Raw genomic sequence first — 22,990 nt, 5'->3', positions numbered from 1 at the left:
AAGGAAAAGGAGAGACTGACGAAAGAGAAATAAGATAGTATCCTACTTTATCCAGTTCGGCCTGGAGGATGTTCTGAGTATTCTTGGCTTGCTGCAGTTCCTGGGTGAGCTTAGCTTTCACCTGCGTGCACTCCTGGTCCAGTGTTTGCAAAGATCGCTGTTGACGGGAGAGCTCCTAAAAACAGGACACACGTGTCAAACCAACCTTGAATGGTGAGCAGGGAGGTTTCTCAGGGAGAGACACGGACCACCTAGCTGGGAATGCTACACTGGCAGAGAGGAGACACTAGGGAGCCAAGCTGGGGTTCTAAAGACAGTCCACCTGGGCCTGGTCATTATATCCAGACCTCTAAAGTAAAGGGGAAGCATTCTGCCAGCTGACCACACAGAAACCAGCCTGTTTCTGCCTCATCCCCAATCTCAAGTTAATCACCACTATTATGAAGGAGCAGGGGCAAGAGAGAAGACACACCACTCAGCTAAGGAAGCATATGTGCTCAAAAAATGGGGTCTAAAACATCAAAAACCATAAATCACAAACAATGGTCTTAAATTTAGAAAGACAAAAAATACAGGGGAGATCTTCAAACAGTTATGAAAAATGCGTATTATGCGAAACTATACTTGGATCTCAAAACATTCTCTGCACCAAAATAAACTCATACTTTAACTATTTTCCACAGACCTTTTGAAGTGCCTTCATATATGCCACCTATTAACTTGAATAACCACAGGAGGATTCCAGTTCACATTTCCAGTCACTCTGGTTAAATCATGTGCTCTGGTTTCAGGCTCGATCACCTGAAAGAACCTAGCTGGCAGTTATGTTTATGGAAGGGCACCATCAGACTTAATACATCTGCCAGCTTCTTTCCTCACATCAACTACCTTCCTAACTCATTTTCCAGTCCAAAGGCTTTAAAAACAGCTGAAAAATGCAATATAAATTCCTCTCATAAGAAGGGCTTGAAAGAAAAAAAAATTGATGTCTTCCGCCTCAATATCAAGTCCAGAACAAATCAAAAAATGTAGGTAAAAACGACAATTGTGACTACTAATTCTCTCCTACTACCAAAACCTGAAATACACAAAACATATAAAAATGCGGGCGTGAAGGAAAATAAAGTGACCTTTCGCTCACAAAGCACCATGTGGTGGAATCTCCCAAATGACGATAAGTGGATCCTCTTTTCAAATGAGGAAACTATGAAATGGGTACAAGAGCCTTGCAGGCAAATGCCTCACAAATCTATTTGCCTTACCTCATGAAACTCCTTTTCTTTTTCCTTAATTTTCTGTTCCAGGGAACATCTGGCACTTTCTGCATTTTGTCGCTGACAATTCAAATCTTCAGTCAATTTTTTCAGTTTTTGTTCCAATGTAGTACACTAGCAAAAAGCAGTAACAAGGTTCATTATAAATCAAGAAGCGAATATTTTGTATTAAAGAAAAATTTCTTCCAAGATTTGTTTCAAGTTTGCCGTTGTTACAGTATTTTTACTTCATAAAAAAATCAGATGTAGGGACCAGCAGTTGGTGTAATGACTATGTCACTGGACGCCCATGTAGTCAACTGCAGTTCGAGTAGTGGACCCGGTGGCTTAAATTCACGCCGGGCGCGTGTGCATGTGTGCTCAAGATCCCAAGAGGAGAATGGAGGAGAAGGGAATTGCGGCATGGCCATCCCCCCCCCATGATGGGGGGTGATTTCTCGCTTTCTGTCTGTCATCTTTCTGGTGAGTGCACTAAGCCCTATAGCAAAAACCTCTCAATAAAAAAAGGGAAATCTCTGTGATTTTCTTTCTTTTTCTGACAAGCACAAGCATCTTCTGGCAATTAAAAAGAAAGAAATGGAAGGTTAAAATGCAACGGTGTAGACTTCTGTAATTTCAATGCTATAAAATAATCTGAGTGCCTATCACCCTCATATTTTAATCTATTTCTAGAATGGATTTTGTGGAAAATTTTAAATATTAAAATGCTTCTTTGTACAATGTTCCCACTATGCCACCTCAAATTCAGAGACTCACAGCACTCCAGAGACTATCACCATTATTTTAAGGTTTCTACCAGAGTCCATGCTCTTGCCAGAGAAGTGGTGAGAAAGTAACAGTAAGAAGGAAAAGTGACAGATCACTCCCTAAGAGGAATTGGCTATTTCACAATCCCTTCTCCTCCATTATCCTCCCAGAATTTCAGGCGCACACACACAAAGGTATCTTATATGATTTTTCAAGCCACTGGGTCCAGGACTCGAACCACAGTAGGCCAAGTGGGAATCCAGCATCTTAACCACTACACCACCTGCTGGTACCTGTGATTTTAACCAAGCTGCCATAAGCAACCAAAAGAACATTCTGCTGCCTTTTTAAATAGTTATCACTGGCTAATTTTTAAAATGTGAACTACACAAAAATTTAAAATGTTCTCAAATTAGAATGAACAAAATGGTCCTAATTCAAGTAGGGAAACCCATTCCTCTGTATCTTTCACATGGGCTCAAACCCTCAAACTGCCTTACAAAATGGTTCTAAGAACCCAAGGAATAATACAATTACTCAATACTGTGGGGAAGAATTCCTGCTACAAAAGAAATGTGTACCAGTTAGGTGACTCTCTCTAATTTATTTTCTCTGGAGATTTTTTTCATAGTCTGATTTAAAACTATTAAAAATATTAAAATTTAACTGAGAATTCATAGGGAAAGAAACACTATGTAATACTTTGCTAGAAGAACAGTTACCAACAATCAAATAACCAAAGCTGAAAAGAGCCTAGCTGGTCATAAATGACTAAATGCTTTTGCAAATATTGGTTAAGTATCTTTTATCCAAAATACTTAGGACCAGAAGTGTTTAGAATTTCAAAATTTTTCATATTTTGTAATATCAACATATACATGAGTTATCTTGGCCGATGGGACCCAAATCTAAACACAGAAATCCTTTATATCCCATATATACTTTATACAGAGTCTGAGGGATGTTTTATACAAAATTTTTGTATTACAGTATTTTGAGTATAACCATCTCATGAGGTCAGGTGAGGAATTTTCCAGGAGTGACATCTTGTCAGCACTCAAAAAGGTTGGGATTTTGGAGCTTTTCAGATTTTAGATTTTCATGCTCAACTTGAATCAAAACTTTTAAAACCAGATTCAAAATGTAAAATTTTGAGCCAGTGGTTCAAATCCATTACCTTAGACATAAAGATACCTTTGTCATTATCTTTAAAATCCTTACATTTTTAAATGCATAAGAAAAAATATTAGAGATTATATAAAATAATAAATATAAATTCATCACATATGTATAGAAGCCTACTCCATGTCAAGCACTGTTCTGGGCATTGGGGGATACAGCAGTAAGCAAATCAGACAGAAATTCTTACCCAAATGATGATGTGCTAAAATTTGAGACTAACAAATCTCAAGGGATTAAAAAAAAATAAAAAACTTGCACCAGAGGAAATAATGAGTCATCGGCGCCCTCTACTGGCAAATCTTCAAACTGCAACACATGCACTAAAAGAATCAATCCTTTTCTATTAGATATATAGGCTGAAAAAGAATCTTTACAGGGTACTTTAAAATTAGAGCATTTGTAGAATGTTTAAACTGCATCCTGATCTCAATGATGCATAATCCATGTAAGACAGGCTGACCACTAGGTGTCATGAATGCTCCATAAAAATGCTGCCCGGAAGTGCAAATCCTTAAAAGTATACAGCATATAACCCTGGCCACTCACTCCCTTAAGCTCTCTGGGTCTGAGACTTCATCTATAAAATGTGGGTGCTGAATCCCACGTTTGCAGCCATCTCCACACTCTGAACTCAAGCTTTGTATTTCACACGGTTTGTAAATATAGCTGACCCTGAACAACACGTGCTAATTCACTTACACATGGATTTTGTTTTTTAATAAATAAGTGTATTTTCTCCTCCTGATCTTCTTTATATTATTTTCTTTTCTCTAGCTTACTTTATTGTAAGAATACAGTATATGTATATATAACATACGAAGTATGTGTCAGCTTTGTTATCAGTACGGCTATTAGCAACCGAAGGCTATAGTAGTTAAGGTTTCATGTGGATTTTCAATTGTGTGGGGGGTCAGCATCCCTAACCCATGTTATTCAAGGTTCAAGTGTATTTGGAAAAGACACATATAATAAACAGCATATTCTCACTTAGAATTCAGTAATGATTTCTGTTATATTAACTCCATTTTATTTACTAGGTAATTCCATAATAGGTCAAGAAAAGGCATAAATGTAGCATAATTTCATTTCAGCAACATAATAAACAAAATCATATAAAGATGACAAAGGGCAGACTGAATTTTCAGTGAGGTGGATTTGTAGCTGAATGGAAGAAAAAGGAGTCCAAAAGGCCCAGATCAAATAAGTCTTACAGGGACCAGCAGTCAGCACAATGGTTATGTCGCTGGACTCCCACATAGTTGACTGCGGTTCGCGTCCCGAACCCGGTGGCTTAAAACTCACGCCAGGCGCGTGTGCGTGCGTGCCCAAGATCCCGAGAGGAGAATGGAGGAGAAGGGATTGTGGCGTGGCCATCCCCCCCCTGGGGGGTGATTTCTTGCTTTCTGTCTCTATGTCTCTGTCTGTCTGTCTGGAGAGCACACACGCCCTATAGTAAAAACCTCTCAAAAAAAAATAATAATAATAATAAGTCTTACGAATCTGAAGGGACAGCTCTAACAGAAAGCAAGCCAGAGATGTGTTCTCAGCACTGTCCTCGTCAAAAATTTTAATTCATAATCTGATAAGAGACCTCAAAAAATATGATATATAACCCAGGATTTAGTGGATTTTGTTACACCAAAACCAATGAGGAGAAATGCAAAAGGATAAATGTAGTTCTTATACATAGGAAGGCCTGAGTTGGCAGAAATGCAACTGAAAACTTGCGTAATTGACTAAGAACTCAATAACAAGCTATGATAACAGCTAATATTATATATTTACATATGCCAGGTACTAAGCTGAAACCTTTACAAAAACTATCTCAGTCTTTGGAATAACACTAAGACTAAAAATGTCTTATAACTAACATCATTTTATTAACTAGGCAGCTAAAGTTCAGAAGTTAAATAGTTCCAAAAGCAACACAACTGAGTTATGACAGAGCCAGGCTCAAATCTAAATCCTTCTACTTAAAAGACCAAAGTGTTAAAAAAAAAAAAAGCCAAAGTACTATTACAAACTTAACTACAATATATATGGATCAAGGGAGATCACAGTCCCACTGAAGCTCTAGTGCTCTCTAACCATGTAATCAATATTGATAAAGAATTTCTCTGGGCAAGGGACCAGAATCTGGCGTAATGGTTACATTGCTAGACTCTCATGTAGTCAACTGCAGTTTGAGTCCCGGACCTGGCAGCTTAAAACTCACACCGGGTATTGAGTGTGTGAATGCCCAAAATCCCAAGAAGAGGATAGAAGAGAAGGGATTGCAAGGTAGCATGGGGGGGTGATTTCTCATTTTCTGCCTCTGTCTCTCTCTGGCGAGCAAGCGCACCCTGTAGTAAAAAATCTCTTAAAAAAAAAAGGACCCTCTGGGTAAAGCACTGCACTGCAATATAAAAAATGAAAAATGAATCTGACTTCCAATTGCAGGAAGAGGGAAAAGACATACTTTTTCCTTTCTCTCCTAACAAGAACAAATATAAGCCTTGGATATTATATTAAAACGAACCTAAGAAAATTCTGAAAAGTAGAAAGATGACAGAATGCTGACTGTGTAGTTTGGGACTTAAGTAAAAACACTATGGCAGTGAAGGGGAAAAAAAAAAAAAAAACCTGACTACCCAGAATCCTATACACAGCAAAAATATCCTTCAGGAATGAAAAAGAAATCAAGACATTCTCAAACGAAGGGAAACTAAGGACAATCTGTGGCCAGGAGACCTACCCTAAAAGAATGGCTAAAGAAGTCTCTAAAAGGAAATGATGAAAGACACCTTGGAAGAAACACAGGAACGAAAAGGGAAGCATTTATTCATAAGGGAATTTGTGTGTGTATACACACACACACACACACACACACTTATGTGTATATATATAAATTACATATAATTTATTATATATGTGTGTGTGTACATATATAAATTACATGTATACATATATAAAAATAAAGTAGACGTTCCTCTGCTTCAACTTTTAAAATGTCTGATGGCTAAAGCAAAAACTACAAAAATGTCAATTTAATATAGTCCTACATATATGTAAACATTTAAAACAAATTATAAACAGGAGATGGTAAAATGATGAAAAAGCAGGTAAATCTAGTATCTTCTAAAATCTATCTAATAACTAGAACAATCACCATTAACAGATTTACAAAGAGATGCACATGAAAATTACTATAGATAAATCAAATTTAAATTCTCAAGTGTTCAAGTAATCCACAGAAAGACAGGATAAAACAAAGAAATAAAAAATGGAGAGAAACAAAAAATAAAATGGCAGACTTAAGTCATGAAATATCAATAATTAGAGTAAATATAAATGGTCTAAATACACCCAGATAGTAAAAGAATGAATTTTTAAAAAACCATATAACCCAACAACACATTCTCTACACAAAACTCACCATAAATAAAACAATATAAGCAGGCTGCAAGTAAAAAGAAAGGAGGAAATACATTATGCAAATATTAATCAAAGGAAGGTTGGAGTGGTTGTATTATCCGATAACGTAAACTTCGAAATAAAGAAAATTACCAAGAACAGTAAGGGACATTATGGTAAAATGGTCAAGTCCACCAAAATACAGCAATCCCAAATATGTATGCACCAACCAACAAAGCTACAAAATATGCGAAGCAAAAAACGGAAAGGAGAAACAAACCAATCTCCAATTAGAGCTGGAGATCCCTCCTTCAACAATGGAAAATCAAGAAGGCTATAAACAAACTCAACATAACATCAACCTAAAGAATTTAATGACATTTTTCTTAGAACTAAAGAAATCTAAAGCAAGCACAAGGATATAACATAAATCAACGAAACTGAAAACTAAAAAATAAACCCAAATCCCAGCTTACTTGTTTAACTGCATCAACACTGCCTAGTACATATAATGGAATTTTAAAAGCTCATGGAAAAATATAAAAAGGAATTAAATGGTGAATTTATTCTGATGGGGAAAAAACTGTTGAAATCCACACATCGTTTTTCCTAACATGTATGTTTCCATAAGCTATTTAAAGATCCACCCTATTAATGATCATTGCTCACATTTATTTCATAAATGTAAATGCCAAACAGTCTTCCCAATGAACTGTATGAAAAAACTGTTTCTTTAACAATAATTCATAAAGTCAAGTAGTACCTTGGTTGATGCCTGGTCATATTGTGCTGTGGTTCTCACCAGTTCATCTCTGTTTTTGTTCAAAACTTTCTCTTTTTCAATTAAATCCACTTTTGCTTTCTCCAGTTGGAGTTGGACTTCTTGAAATTTATTCGCTTGGCCTTTTATTTCTTTTTCTTGTCCTTGCAGATGTAGTTCCAACTCATTAATCTTGCTTCTTAGCTCTTAAACAACAAGAAAAACCACACTCTAATAATTCACATACATTTTTCACAAAATGATCAGAATTTTTGTTGAGACAAATATAAACATTGTACATTAAACACGGATGCTACTTTAATTGGATTTAATTTCAGTAGTGTGTTTCTAATGTCATTTGTATCCAAATACTACCTATAGAAAGCAGGAGACACAGATCTTACCTTTCACACCAAAACATGAGGGAGAAAATGCTTTTCTAGAGTTACAAATAGTTAGGACAAGCAGGTGACATGGTGCTTAAAGCACCCACATGGCTGACTGCTACTTGAGTCCTGGACCCAATGGCTTGAAATTCTCGCATGTGCATGTGCATGCATGCCTCAAATCCTGAGACAAAAATGGATGAGAGGGAACTGTGGCATGGCCATCCCCCCCAGGGGCTGATTCCTCTTTTTTTTTTTTTCTCTCTCTCTCTGGCAAGTACTCCCACCCTATGGCAAAAAAAATTAAAAAATAAATTTAAAAAAAAAAGTCTCATTGGGGCTGCAAAAAGTTCATCACCTATACCTCCTTTGTTAAAACTACCATTTGGTTCTATACACTAGCAAACCAGTATTTCTTATGTCCATATCAACATAAATTGGTGCTAAGAAATGAAAGTTTCACCCTCCTACATTCTCTGATAGCTTTACCTCCCATAAAGATTTAGTGTGATCCTCCTATACTGCCAAAATTTTCCCTTTTTTTCCTCCTACATACACACGATATTTGTTCCAATGGCATTGGCAGTAACCGCTCTCACCAGTGAACCTGACAGTGATTTTCAATGTATCAGAGCACTGGAAATGATCATATTCTACAGAGTGGATTCCGAAGCACCACCTGGTACCCTTGGCTGTCAGTTGCAGCATGGCACAGTGGCCAAGGTTACAGGTTTGTTCCCATATGGACAACCTGGCAGAGCACAGCAGAGTGGCTCTGCAGACATGTGCCACACCTCTGGCCAAAGATGGTCAGAACACAGGCTTATTTCACAGGCCACAAAAGGAGCCAGATGAGGTGTGGGGCGCACAAACTGTGACCTATCTGCCTGCTCTGCTTCTGGAACGACAAGTTAGAGTCTCTTGACCCGCTCTTAAAAGCTTCAGGGACCAGCTTTTCAATATAAAACTACATCCCAAAACTATGATGTTTTTTATCATTATCAAAAAGACAGTATCTCACATCCGCCGTTCTGGGATGCTGCCCACTGACATTTTATTACAAAACACTTAAACAGTTTCTAGGATTAAAAATACCTAGGATCACCCCTGAAACTAGCTCAGTAAAAATGTAATTTAAATTAAATTTAGCTCAAGAATTTACCTTTATTCTGGGCTTTTAACTGATCCAAAAGGTGAGGACTACTAGAATTATCACAGGCAGCGTTATTTGCATCTCTTTTCCCTATTTTCGAAGTTAATTTACTTGGAGTAACTTCATGGTCCCTCAAAAAGTGAGATGCAGAGAAATCTCTCCCAGCTGGAGTTCTGTGAGAATCAGATGAAAGTCGACCTGGGGTCTCTTGTTGCCAGAACACAGACGACGAAGCCTGATGTCGAGCAATGTCTCGGTGGTTCATGGTGCTTTGGGAAATAGTCTGGCTTGTTCTCTGCAAAAACAGACACTCTTTAGAGACCTTTGGAAATCTCCATATTCAAGGCAATTTATTTCCAAATAGAACATAAAGTCATAATACAAAGAAGTTAACACTTCCACCGACTAACCAAGAAGGGACATTCATCTTGTCAGGGGAACCACTAAGTCCAATACACAGTGACCAAAATGTTCTGTAGGTCAGGCTTCCCAGTGATGAAGGGGAAAGGCACTGCCATTGGAGAACCAAACGATTTAAAATGAGCTAAGGCTTACATTTATTCTGCATTTCTCACATTCCATTTACACATATGACTGCTCACTGCCACTTTGATTCCAAATTGGCTGTCCTTGGTCACTTCCCCATATAGATGGCCATAAAGAGAATTCCAATGAGGGACCAGCAGGTGGTGTGGTGATTAAGGCTCTGGATACTCCCACATGGCTGACCATGGTTCGAGACCTGGACCTGGCAGCTTGCTTTCTCACTTTCCCTCTCTCTCTCTCTCTCCTCTCTCTCTCTCTCTCTCTCTGGTCAAATTAAAATGAATGAATGAATAAGTAAAATTAAGTAATTGTTTTTTAAAAAAGAGAATTAAAATGAAATCTCAGCCTAAAGAACTTTCAAGATTCTTACTTTCCACTATACCATCATTCTCCCCTTGAAAAAAGTCATGAAAGTTGTTTTATATAATATACATTTGTGGATTATATAGTGCTTTCAGTTCTTTCTGCTTTTCTCTCTGCCTCTATTCTGACAAATATCAAGACTCCGCCATAGATATGACATTAAATTTTTGATAACAAACATTTTTCTTGCCATAAGAGGTTTAATATTTATGGAGACATGCATTTTTCATAAAATAAGTCTAAGAATCAGGTAAGGACAGAATTGTTACTAATGACTGAATTGCATGACAAATTGCATGGTATTTCTAGGACAAAGCAGAGAATTACCATTTAACTTCTATTCATCTTGATGAGCAATGCCTTTGCCATGTATCAGGTCAAAATGAAGGTTAAAGGCACAAAAAGAACAAAAATTGCTAAGACTCAAAAAAATAGGTACTTCGTGATCCTCAATATTTGAGGTGGTGCTTACTTATAAATTCAACCTTAACCTTAATAAACCAGTCATCAAATTCTTCTGTTTAGTGGAAACACACCATTAAGCTCCACATAGGAATTAAAAAAAATAATAATAATTAGTGGGGAAAGTCGGTGGCATGGTGGTTAAGGTAGCTGGATTCCACATGATTGACTGCATAGTTCAAGACAGACTTAGCAGCTTCAAAAACACACCAGACAGGGGCCAGTAGGTGGTGTGGTGGTTAGGGACACTGGACTCCCATAAGGCTGACTATGGTTAGAGTCCTGGGTCTGGCGGCTTGCTTTCTCGCTTTTCCTCTCTTTCTCTCATTCATTCACTCTGTCCCTCTCTGGTGCAATTAAAAGAAAATAATTAAATAGTTAAATTGAATAATTCTTTTAAAAAAACACTGGATGCATGTGCATACATGCTTAAATACTGAAGAGGAAAATAGAGAAGGGACTGAAGTGTGGTCATCCCCCCTCATAATGAGTGAGTGCATGTACCCTATGGACAAATTTGAAAAAAAAAAAAAAAAAAAAACCCAGAATAGAAATGGTAGAAATAAAATTCAACAAATACTAGGTCATTTTTAGGGTCAGAACCTATACTAGAAGTAGAGGTTTTAAAAACCTGCATTTTGTTTATTTTGTTGATATTAAACAAATCTCTTTACCTACCTCTGTTTGAATAATCATCAAAACAGAGTTTAAAACTCTTGACATAAATCTGTCTTGGAGACTGTGTTAATTAATGTTCTCCTCTGAAATAAACATTTCACAGATAAGATCCTCATACTTCCAGTCCCTGTGGTAAGAGCCACCATGTTCCATCAGAAGGACACACATGAAGCCCTTCCCTCTAGGTGCCAAAGCCAGCCAGTGAGCATCAGGAATTACCTGCCCTCTCTAGATATGCTTGTTATCACTAGATCATAGTACTGGTTGTCAGAAAAGTCATGACATTTTTGCACAGAAAAACACATCATGACTTCTAACAAACCAACAGATAAGGAAATAACTATATAGCTACAATTTCTTCCCTTTTCTCTTTTTTTAATTTTTTTTCAACTAAACACAGCATGGATTTCTCATAAATGTAAATTTTTAAAATAATTATTTTATTGGGGGACCAGCAGTTAGCCTAATGGCTATGCCGCTGGACTCCCATGTAGTCGACCGTGGTTCACGTCCTGGACCCGGTGACTTAAACTCACGCCGGGCATGTGTGCGTGCGTGCCCAAGATCCTGAGAGAAAATGGAGGAGAAGGGATTGCGGCATGGCCATCCCCCCAGGGGGTAATTTACTGGCTTTCTGTCTCTCTCTCTCTGTCTGGCGAGCGCATGCGCCCTATTGCAAAAACCTCTCCAAAAAAAAAAAAGAATTATTTTATTCAACTTTATTTATTTTTTAATTTGACCAGAGACGGACGGGGGGCGGGGAGTGAGAAAGAAAGCCACCAGGTCTGGGACTCAAACCATGGTCAGTCATGTAGAAGTCCAGCGCCCTTAACCACCACACCACTTGCTGGCCCCTAAAAGCTCTTTTTTTAACTACCATAGTGCAAATAAACTCACCAGAGAGAGAGGCCCCTCTAATGGAGCATGGTCAAAATGCAATCCTCTCTCCACGCTCTCTCCCTCCCATCAGGATTTTGAGCATAAACACAAACATACCCAGAACATTTCTCAAGCCACTGGGGCTAGGATTCAAACAGTAGAAGGAGCATACATGCCCGGCATGTTTCCAAAGCCACCGGGGCTGCAATTCAAACCATGGAAGGCCATGTGAGATCCTGCTCCTAATGCATAGCATCCAACCGCTGCACTCCAGGTCAGCCCACTGCAATAGTTTCTATAGAGTTCTATCAATATGTAATATTTGGGGACAAAATTTATTCTATTATATTTTACTCACCTTATCTATTTTTAAAACTAAAAATTGGTTGAGCGGGTAGTGTAGTGGTTAAAGCACTGGACGCCCACATGGCCAACTGTGGTTAAAGGTCCAGACCTGGCAGCTTGAAACTCACACCAGGCACAAGTGCATGGGTGTCCAAAATCCCAAGTGAAGAATGGAAAAGGACTGTAGCATGTCCATACCCCCTGGGGGGGTGATATCCCCCTTTCTCTGTCTCCAGCAAGTGCAAAAATGTCTTAAAAAAAAAAAAAAACCTAGATAAAAATTAATCACCACTAATGCGCTAGGATCTTTCTCTAGACATTAAAAAAAAAAAAAATCAGCTCTGTGTAAAACAATTTTTTCTACGTTTGTGCTATTCTATAAATATATCAAAGTACTTTTTAACAGCATATTCCTTAATGGGCCCATAATTTACTTACTTTAGCCTGCAAAGCTTTCACCTCAGCCTCTAATCTTTTTCGTTCTTCAACTTCTTTATTATATTTTTCTTTTAGATCTTCATACTTAGAACCTAAACACAATGAAATATAATTTTATTTCTATCACTGGTTTCAGGAAGGAATTCACAGATTGATGACTATGACAGTTTAGAAATGAGTACCTTAATATACCATGTAGAAAAGCACATTTTGGTTAAGACAATAAATCAAATATGGACTGAATTATTCAAATGTCAAAACCCATGGAAACCTAATTGTTTTGAATATTCTGAAACTGAATTTCCTTTAATGCACATCACAGAAGGATAAAGTGAAAGTTAAAAGGTTTAACACCGCCAGCCCATGGCATGGTGGCTAAGGTCACTGGGTCTCACATGGCAACTAAGCAGTTTCAGTCCCAGACCCAGTGGCTTGAAAAAACATTGCAGGTACATGCGTGTGTGTGAGTGTGTGTGCGCACATGCCCAAAATCCCAAAAGAGGAAGAAATAGGGAAGTGATTGCAGTGTGACCACCCTCTATGAGGGGTGCTTTCTTACTTTCTCTCTCTATCTCACTCAATCCCCTACAAGCACATGTGCCCTCTGGCAAAATCTGGGGGGTGGGAGGCTTAACTAACCCTGAGGCAGGTAGGTGGCATGGTGGCTGAAGTGCTGGAACCCCACATGACCGAGCGCAGTTCAAGTCTGGGACCTGGTGACTTGCGCAGCCGCGCGTGTTCTCTCTCTCTCTCTCTCTCCCATTCTCCCTGGTCAAACTTAAAAAATGATGATAATAAAATTCTTCTTAAAGAAAAATAAAGGCTTAATCTAATAAATGTAGTTCAATAGATATTTTATGTTAAATGTGGTTGCATTTTTTAAACACCCAAATTAAACATCAAAGTTTAATTGTCTTTCACAGAATTAAAAATCTCAGTAAAAGACTATTTCTATCAAGATGACCCTTTACCGCTATAACATTGACGCGGTGTTAGCGGAGTAGTAAACATCTTCTGTGGTGTACTGCACGGATTCAGAGAGACGTCTGCAGACTGTGCCATTTGTTGGCTTCTTTCAAGCTCAGATTTACATCTGTTAGAAAAGAACCCAAGAGAAGATCAGTGAGAGCAAATAGTACAGATCAATACTATACAGTCTCAGAAAATAATAAACTTACCAAGAAAGAAAGAAATAGTCATACTCTAAGAATTCCTAACAATTCTGGGCCAGCTGGTGGTGTGGTGGTTAAGGTGGATGGATCCCATATGGCCAACTGTGAGGTTTATGTTCCCAACCTGGTAGCTTGAAAAACATGCCAAAAGTATGTACACACATGCCCAAAATCCCGAGAGAATGGAGAAGGTACTGTGGCATGGCCGTCACCCCTGGGAGGTGACTGCTCACTTCTCTCTCTGGTGAGCATACACTCTATAGCAAAAAAAAAAGCAAAAACAAAAAACTTAATCATTTCATTTATTCAACAAACATCCAAACATTTAATAAGAACTTATGTGACAGATATAAATGCAGTTCCTTGTCTTCAAAAGAACACAGTCTAGTTAAAAAAACAGAAATATAAACCAATAGTTACGATATTATTCAGGTGACAGCACAGATCTGTAATAACCACAACAAAAAATTAAAATAAAAAGAGTTGGGGTGCTGGAGATTTAGTCCAAGCAAATTTTATATTCTAAGCCAAAGAGAGACACAGGAATATATAAGAATTTAGAATTTCAGAAACAGGAGAATGATGACGTCATTGAAGTGTGGGCTCAAATCATGAATGGATGACATCATTTATGCTAGTCGCTTCAAGACTTGATATATAGATCACATATTCATATATTATCATATATTAATAACACATAAAAGTTAGTATTATTAATCTAGAAAAAATTGGCTGGAAACAAGTTAAAAACAAATGCAGAAAAAAAATTATATATGTCTGCACAGAATATCCTTAACATTCAAGTAAATTCTGAACACCTTTCAGAACCAAATGACCCACTCAAAAGGGGGCTCAACTCTTCCAAGTCTCTACTGTCTTGGATTTTAGTTTAACATAAGAAATAAAATGAAGACTTTTAGAATGGCTAATATATGTACCAGTCCCTATCATGGGTTCATTACTCAATGCAGGGAGTGAAAAAAGTAGCAAAAAAAAAAAAAAGTAATACAGTGCCCTGAGCAACATCCAGCTCCAAATTCTATGCAGGAAGGAAGAGGCAATGTATGAGCTGAATATAATGAAGACTTAGCAAATCAAACCATCATAGTCAAGCTTAGGGTAGGAAACAGCTCTGTCCAAGAGAAATGTTCTACAGCGTTAAGACTCCACGGCACAGTACTTCAACCACCTTCTTCCCAGACAGCCCCAATTACTCTACTGTATTCTACCCCATAAACCTGGTCAAAAAAAAACCCTAAATCAACCTGCCTGTTCACCTTTTCAGCACTTTATATCCCAGGAACTAAGGGGGATAGAAAGGAGAGAAAAAAAAAAAAGAAAAAAGAAAAGCACACAATCCAACAGAGTGATTCCACTGAAAATTCCTTCTGACTTTAATTGGGTCCTCAGTGTTCCTAAATCCTTTTATTATTAACCTAGTTCTCTGTCTCCATTCTCTTTTTTCTTGGAGAGGATTTTTTTTTTTTTTTGCTATAGGGCACTTGCGCTCGCCAGAAAGACAGAGACGGAGAGATAGAAAGCGAGAAATCACCCCCCAGGGAGGATGGCCATGCAGCAATCCCTTCTCCATTCTCCTCTTGGGATCTTGGGCACGCACACGCACTGGGCTGAGTTTAAGCCACCGGGTCCGGCACTCGAACCGCAGTCGACTACGTGGGAGTCCAGCGACATAGCCATTAAGCTAACTGCTGGTCCCTCTGTCTCATTCTCTACAACAGATTTTGCACACAGGGAAAACCTAAGCTATCAGAGTAAGTCAAACTTAGGCTTCCTTCCATCTTTTCCATAGCCACTGTTAATAATTTTGTTAGTATTTTTTTAAAAGAATTATTCCATTCTATTTATCATTTTTTAAGAGGTTTTTGCCTTAGGGCACATGTGCTAGCTGGAGAGAGACAGACAGTTATAGGGAAAGTGATAAGGGGGACGGCCACACCACAATCCCTTCTCCATTTTCCTTGGACCTTGGGCATACACGCACACACACCTGGCATGATTTTCAAGCCACCAGGCCCAGGACTCAAACTTTAGGCAGTCATGTGAGAATCCAGTGACATAACCACTACACCATTTACTGGTCCCTCATTATTATTATTTTTTAATTTGCTACAAGACATGTGTCCTCACCAGAGAGAGAAAGTAAGAAAGCAAGTCACCAGGTCCAGGACTCGAACTATAGTCGCCTGTGTGGGAATCGAGCACCTTAATCACCATGCCATGTGCTGGCCCTGGTATATTCATTTTATTACTGTATCACTCAATGACCTGGCACAGGGAACAGCTTAATCATACACAAAGTGACTAAATAAATCAAGGGACCTATCATCTGACGAACTTTCAGAGCACTGAGCAATGCAATGACAGAACTGAATCGCTATTTTTTCCACAGGGGTGAAAAAAATCATGGCAATGCATAATCACATAGCTAAAAGTTAAAGGTATCTGATGAATACACAAAAACATATCTTTACAAATACCATTCTAAAAAAGTACCTTTTAAGTTCCTGTTCCAATTTTTCTATCTGTTTTTTGCTTGAATTCAGTTGTCCTTCCTGGAAATTCACTTGTGACTCCTTAATTTGAAGTTCATGAGAAATCTTCTGTTTACTTTTATCCAGATTTTCACATATTTCCATCAATCTTTGATTCTCCCTTTTTAGGTTCGTGCCCTCGGTTTTTTCATTTTCAACCTAATGGGGATTGTTCAGAATGAAACAGATTATTTATTTCATTAATTTGCCAAGCATTACCTGTAGATCCAATGCTGGCTACCTGTTTCGTGAGATATGGTTCTAATAAGCCAGATGACAAGGCTTTATGAACATGAAAATTGTAAATGACCACACTTTGAAGCCTATAGATAAAAAATGTCCACAAAGTCATATATTACATTGTCTTTGGTCAGGATTATACATACCCACTCTAGAAAGGAGTCTTTAGTATCCCCACAAGATAACACTATAAATCCTCTAACACTATAAATCTCCCTCAGCAACTCATTCTTAAGCTTCACTGTTAAAGTCAGTTACTATAAGAAACTGGAAAATTCTCCCATAACTTCAAACACTTTAGAAGCAGATGGGACCAGCAGTTAGCATAATGGCTATGTTGCTGGACTCCCATGTAGTCGACCATGGTTCACGTCCTGAACCCGGTGGCTTAAAACTCACGCCGGGCGCATGTACGTGCATGCCCAAGATCCCAAGAGAATGGAGAAGGGATTGCAGTGTGGCCATCCCCCTGAGGGGGGTGATTTCTCGCTTTCTGTCTCTCTGTCTCTGTCTGTCTGGCGAGCGTACACGCCCTATAGTGAAAAAAAAAAAACTCAAAAAAAAAAAACCACTTTAGAAGCAGAGATTACATCACTACTTTGTTGGCTAATAAAGTTAATAAAAACGTATTGTTCAGGAGCCAGCAGGTGTCATGGTGGTTCGAGCACTAGACTCTCACGTGGCCAACTGTGATTTGAGTCCTGGACCTGGTGACTTGCTTTCTCATTTTTTCTGTCTCTCTCTCATGAGCTCACATGCCTAGTAGCAAATTTTAAAATAAAATAATAATAAAATTAAAAATAATAATTTATTTAATAAAGTAAATAAATAACTCTTAAAAACCAAAAAGGTAGTATTGTTCAGGCCAGCAGGTGATATGGAGGTTAAGGCATTGGATCCCACAGGACCAGCTGCATGGTTCGTCACAGACCAGGCAATATGATAATCAAGCTAGGTACATACATGTACGCATGCACGCATGCACCCAAAATCCCAAGAGGAGACTGGAGGAAAAGAAACTGCAGCGTGGCCATCCCCCAGGGGATGACTTCTCATTTTCCCTCTCTCTGGCTCTCTTGGGCAAGCACATATACCCAACAGCAAAAAAAAAAAAAAAAAAGTACTGCTCAGGTTTTCATTCCCTAGTTCTGAAGAGAAAAGGTGCAGGAGCACCAAGGCCAGAAGCCCCCCCTCAGAAAGTGATGCCCATCTGAACTACAACATGCTCTAATACTGTCCCCAGGTGACCAGCCAGAGACTGTGGCCTTGAGGCTGCACAATGAAAAGGAATTTCCAACTCATGGTCTCAAAAGGAAGTTGAAATAGAAATGAACAGCCCTGAGCATTAACAAAGAAACAAGAATGAGAACAAAGAAGAAATCAGAGGCAATTTATAAACAAAAATGATTCAAAAAGAAGAGGGTGAGATCACCATCAGAAGACAGTAAAATCATTTCTCTCAGGACCAGCAGATGGTGCAACAGTTATGTCTTCACTGGACTTCCACGTAGTTGACCGTGGTTATAGTCCCAGACCTGGAGGCTTAAAGCTCATGCCAGGCATGTGCGCATGCATGCCCAAAATCCCAGGAGGAGAACGGAAAAGGGATTGCAGTGTGGCCATCTGCCCCGCCCCCGGGGAAGGGTGTAATTTCTCGTTTTCTGTCTCTCCAGCAAGCACATAGCAAAAATCTCTCTTGAAAATAACAATAATAATTTTTGTCTGAATTTAAAGGTGAAATCATTAACCAAAAGTAAGAGTTTCAAAGAACAGTGCGTGAGTGCTACCTTCTGTTTCTGCTTTTGCAGTGCAGCTTCCAGAGTTTCCAGCTGAAACTGCCTCTGCTGTTTTTCTTTCTTCAGTTTGTCAAGCTGGCCTTCGAGCTCCTGAATTTTCTGAAGAGCTCTTGTAGGCAGGCCTTCTTTCCATTCTTCCAAAGCCCAGCTCATTTTGCTCTCCCTCCTTTATTATTCCAACATTGATAAATAAACTGCAAAGAACAGACTGCTGATGTTATTATTAAAAAAGACAACCCAGTGCATCTCCCTATCCACCTCTGAGGAGCAAATTTCAAAGCTTCACATTTCAAATGATAACAATACCTAAATTCTCCATCCTCTGAAACTATCAATAGCGCTGATAGGAAGAACAGAGCGTGCGTGTTTTGTTTCCTCTTGTTTTCTGCTTTTCTTATTTCTCAGTTTTACCTTCTCTTATGGCTACCTGCTTTCTATTGCTCATGGTTTGTTTTCACTATACAAAACACAAAAATATTGCTATAAGGTTTTCGAGTGCAATAGGTCCAATAAGCAAATAGAATGTATGACAAGGTATTCTGCCAATGCTAGTCTTTCCCTTTTCACATTGTTAATTACCACTCATGAAAAAGTCTTCAAGGGACTAGCAGTTGACATAATGGTTATGTCGCTGGACTCCTATGTAGTCGACTGCACTTCAAGTCCCAGACCCGGTGGTTTAAATTCACGAGCACGTGTGCCCACATGCCCAAGATCCCGAGAGAAGAATGGAGAAGGGATTGTAGCATGGCCATCCCCCCTGGGGGGTAATTTCTTGCTTTCTGTCTCTCTGTCTTTCTGGCAAGTACATGCATCCTATAACAAAAAAACTCTCCCAAAATAAAGATCTTCAAACAGTTCATGAATCTTAAATATTATGAGGCAACTATGTATAGATTTCAAAATTTTTTGCCCCAATATAAACGCATACTTTATTTTTCCACAAACCTTCTCAAGTCCCTTGGTATTTTTTCCCTCTGGGAAACATTTTCTGAGATCCCTGACTGGATCATCACTACCCGTCATCATTCTCCATGGCACAGGTAACCCACCTCCTTCCAAGCAGTTGTCATGTGTGAATTAATGCATGAACGAATGAAGAGTGAAAGCGATTATCAGTACTATAATACTCCGAAAGGTAATAAAGTCATGTTCCAGGCAGATCTTAACCAAGTATACAACCTTAGTGATGCAAGAGACTCAAACCCCACGCACATGCGCCCGGCGTGAGTTTAAGCGACCAGGTCCAGAACTCAAACCACAGTTGACTACATGGGAGTTGAGCAACACAGCCATTATGTTAACTGCTGGTCCCAGCCTCTTCTAAGATATGTGACTTCGGGCCTTGGTTTCCTCAATGTAAAACAGGGATTGGCTCAGCTGTGGTGGTCTTGCTCCTAACACGCTGCTTAGAGACTGGAACACATGGGAAGCCCAGGTTGTTCCCAGCCCAATGGAAACAGGCAGGGCACAGCGGACACACCCACAGGTCTCAGTCCTAGGCTGAGGAGGGAGGATCCTGACATAAAGAGACACTTGGAAATCAATTTCGTTCTCTATTTCCTCTCTCATGAATAAACTTTAAATAATAAGGATAACCAGGGTGACAACTTCCTAAAGCTTTAGAACAGTAGTTCCAAGTATATTTTCTTTATAGTGCAATCCCTAAAAACATTTTTTTTGTGTGAATGTCAACCTCTGGTACAAAGGGGGAAGTAGCCTACCTCCTCCTCAGCTTCATCTCAGACTTAAGTCAGCAGAGCGAAAAGTGTGTCAACTGTCCTTTACTTTAACCTTTAGAATTATCAATTTTTTCTTTAAAAAAAGAATTCATTTTCCAGTTATTTTGGCAACAGAATAAGAAGTCCTTTCTTACTGAATGAAGTCCACCAACCACTTTAGTATTATTTCATTTGACATTGAAAGTTCTTTATGTGAGGGGCATGTGGTTTGGTAGTTAAGGGCGCTAGAGTCCCACATGGCTGACTGTGGTTCTAGTCGTGGACCTGGTGGCTTGCTTTCTCACTTTCTCACTTTCTCTCTCTCTCTCTCTCTCTCTCCCCCTCTCTGGTCAAATTAAAATAAAATTATTCTTTTTATTAAAAACATAAGTTCTTTATCAGAACAGAGGATGATAGCAGCAAGGATGAGAAAAATATTTTTGAAAATTATGCGGCAGAAACAAAGATCTTGGACAACGTATGTTAGATACCAAACCTTGGAAAGCTGTGCTTTCACTGCCAATTTAATTTTTCATTTTTCTGTTTTGTTATTTGTTACATCTCTAGAAGACAGCATCTTAAATGCTACTCATTTGCCCAAAAACTAGTTAAGCTGCCCCAATAAACCACATCCTCCATTCCAATCCAACTTACTCAGGAAGGGTAAGCATGGTACCCCCAAAGACACACACCTGTATTTATTTTAAACAGTTCAGTCAGACATTAAAATCATTAGGCAGAGCTCCCAGAGTCAACAAAATATAAAAAGGAGCAATTTAGAAAGACAATAGAATGAGGGAAATAAACATAGCAGAAACAGGTTGAATGATTTTCCATCTCAAAATTTAAGGTATGGGATGTGTGTGTGTGTGTGTGTGTGTGTGTGTGTGTGTGTGTGTCTGTGTCTGCATCTTTTTTTAAAGCAATTTTCACACCCAGGCTAATTGTAATTAGAGCAGACTTTTGGTCACATTCAAGCATTAGCTACCAGCTATGTGTATTGGGCCACTGGGGAAAAAGAACGAAAAGGCAAACCTTAAACTCCTAGTCCAATAAGGGGCAAGGAATGGGAATGTACGGGGGAGGGCGGGAGGAACGGGGGTGAGGAGGGGGTGCGGGGTGGGGAGCGGGCGCCGGGTCCAGGCTTCCCTTAACGCCTCCCCGCCCCACCCTCACTCACACAAACACGCCCACCGGAGGTTCCGCAGAGGACTTCCAAGGCTATCGGCCTTTCCAGAAAACGCATTCTCTCTATAACTGAAATACGTGGAGTTCACTCTTCGAACCAGAGTCACCCAAGTTCCACAAGGAAGCTCTCGTGCGACCACCCCCCGCCTCCCGGCCTTGCCGGCCTATCTCACGCTTTTCCTTGGTCAGAATTCCTCATCCCACCAAAGAGCTCCAGTCCGCGCCCCCTAGGTCTCCGGACGCTAGTACGAGCCGTCAGCGGCGCAGAGCGCGATCCCAGGGGCAGCGCCGCGGGGGCTGGAACCAGGCAAGGCGCTCACCTGGCTACCTGGATACGGCGGAAGGGACTAGACGGTCTCCAAGACGCCGCTCCGGGCAGCCTCCGCCGGCTGGAGCCAGATTCCAATTCGAAATGCCCCGGGCCGCGGTCTTGTGTGCGATTCGCCAACTTCCGGTCCCGATCGAAGCAACCTCCACGCTTATTGGTCACTGTAAGCAGTGGGGGCCAATCCGCTCCCGAGCATTCAGACTACGCCTCTGATTGGCCCTTTTGGATGGGTTTTAAAAACAAGCGCTCACGGCCGTGCGTGAGGCAGAGCGAGAGTGCTTTTTTGTTGCCGCGGAGAGGAGGCGATCACGTGGCCTTGGTAGAGCTAGATGCTGTTTTCTACTCCTACTTCTGCAAAAGCCGAGGACTGGGACGACTGATACTGGGGGTGTGGTCTATCGCCGGCAGCCTAGGCGGGAGTGCTGTCTGGTGAAAACTCTCACGCTGCACGTACAAAAATCTCTTAGGATATAAACGCTACGTATTATGCTTGTCTTGCATTCTTAACAATTGATTAATGAAAAATTCCCATTTTATTTGAAAGTTAACTGATGCACAAAGAAGCTATGTAATTTGAAATCTAACTTGCGAGGATTTGCCCTATATCTGCTGTCCTCAGTCTGATTTTGAATAAGTAATTCTAAATGTTTCTTAGCTAGGATTCAGAGGAAAGACATTGCCTCAGACTCAAAAATTCGGAGTAATCTTCAAAATTGAACTGGATGCAGCCGCTCCTTTTTATGATGGCTCTAGTTTTGTATTTGTTTTATGCACTTGTTTTATTTCCATATTCGACTGTAAGTGTACAAAAAAAGAACAAAAGAATTCATTGTTAAATTAATACACCTCTGATGCTGTTATCTTTCTTAATAGGTTCCAAATTTTCTTTGCTCCTCTTTTTACCTTTTCATTAGACTCTTCCTGAAACCTAATCTACTTCCTTTCTCTGAAATTCTGCTAACCCTTCAGTACCCAATACAAATGCAACTTTCTTCATAAAACCTGCCACCCACTCCTTAGAAATGATTTTTCTCTGGCCCTTTCTTAGAACTTGGTTTATACTTTCCATTTAGAATTTTCTGTCATGTTTTGTATTATGTCTATACTTGACTCCCCTACGAGTCTCAAAAATACTTTTACATAAAATCTGTTCATTCAGAAACCAGCAGTTAGCATAATGGCTATGTTGCTGGACTCCCATGCAGTCAACCACGGTTCAAGTCCCAGATCCAGTGGCTTAAACTCACACCAGGCGCTTGTGCATGCATGCCCAAGATCCCGAGAGGAGAATGGAGGAGAAGGGATTGTGGCGTGGCCATCTGCCCTGGGATGTGATTTCTCGCTTTCTGTCTTTCTCTTTCTCTCTCTCTCTCTCTCTCTCTCTCTC

At 39.6% G+C, this 22,990-nt stretch overlaps 1 protein-coding gene across 2 annotated transcripts in view; it reads right to left on the bottom strand.

Annotated features, from left to right (window-relative positions):
* The window catches only part of CENPF (centromere protein F), a 62,567-nt gene extending 40,859 nt beyond the window's left edge, over positions 1-21,708 (bottom strand). The window contains exons 1-9 of one of the 2 annotated variants that reach the window (XM_006155828.3): positions 21,596-21,708; positions 18,358-18,560; positions 16,293-16,489; positions 13,578-13,699; positions 12,607-12,698; positions 8,905-9,190; positions 7,360-7,562; positions 1,263-1,388; positions 47-175 (exon numbers count right to left, since the gene is read on the bottom strand). In XM_006155828.3, the coding sequence (XP_006155890.1) occupies positions 47-175; positions 1,263-1,388; positions 7,360-7,562; positions 8,905-9,190; positions 12,607-12,698; positions 13,578-13,699; positions 16,293-16,489; positions 18,358-18,519 (1,317 nt within the window). In that variant the 5' untranslated portion in view covers positions 18,520-18,560; positions 21,596-21,708. Of the gene's footprint in view, positions 1-46; positions 176-1,262; positions 1,389-7,359; positions 7,563-8,904; positions 9,191-12,606; positions 12,699-13,577; positions 13,700-16,292; positions 16,490-18,357; positions 18,561-21,267; positions 21,333-21,595 lie in introns of those variants that run through there. The other variant, XM_006155827.3, reaches the window with a different exon arrangement.
* Between the last annotated feature and the right edge of the window lie 1,282 nt (positions 21,709-22,990).

This window comes from Tupaia chinensis, unplaced genomic scaffold (genome assembly GCF_000334495.1).
Source record: "Tupaia chinensis unplaced genomic scaffold, TupChi_1.0 Scaffold000473_1, whole genome shotgun sequence".
Classification (NCBI taxonomy): Eukaryota; Metazoa; Chordata; class Mammalia; order Scandentia; family Tupaiidae; genus Tupaia; species Tupaia belangeri.
The sequence above is the reverse complement of the archived record's forward strand: the minus strand, read 5'-3'. Positions and strand labels throughout refer to the sequence as shown.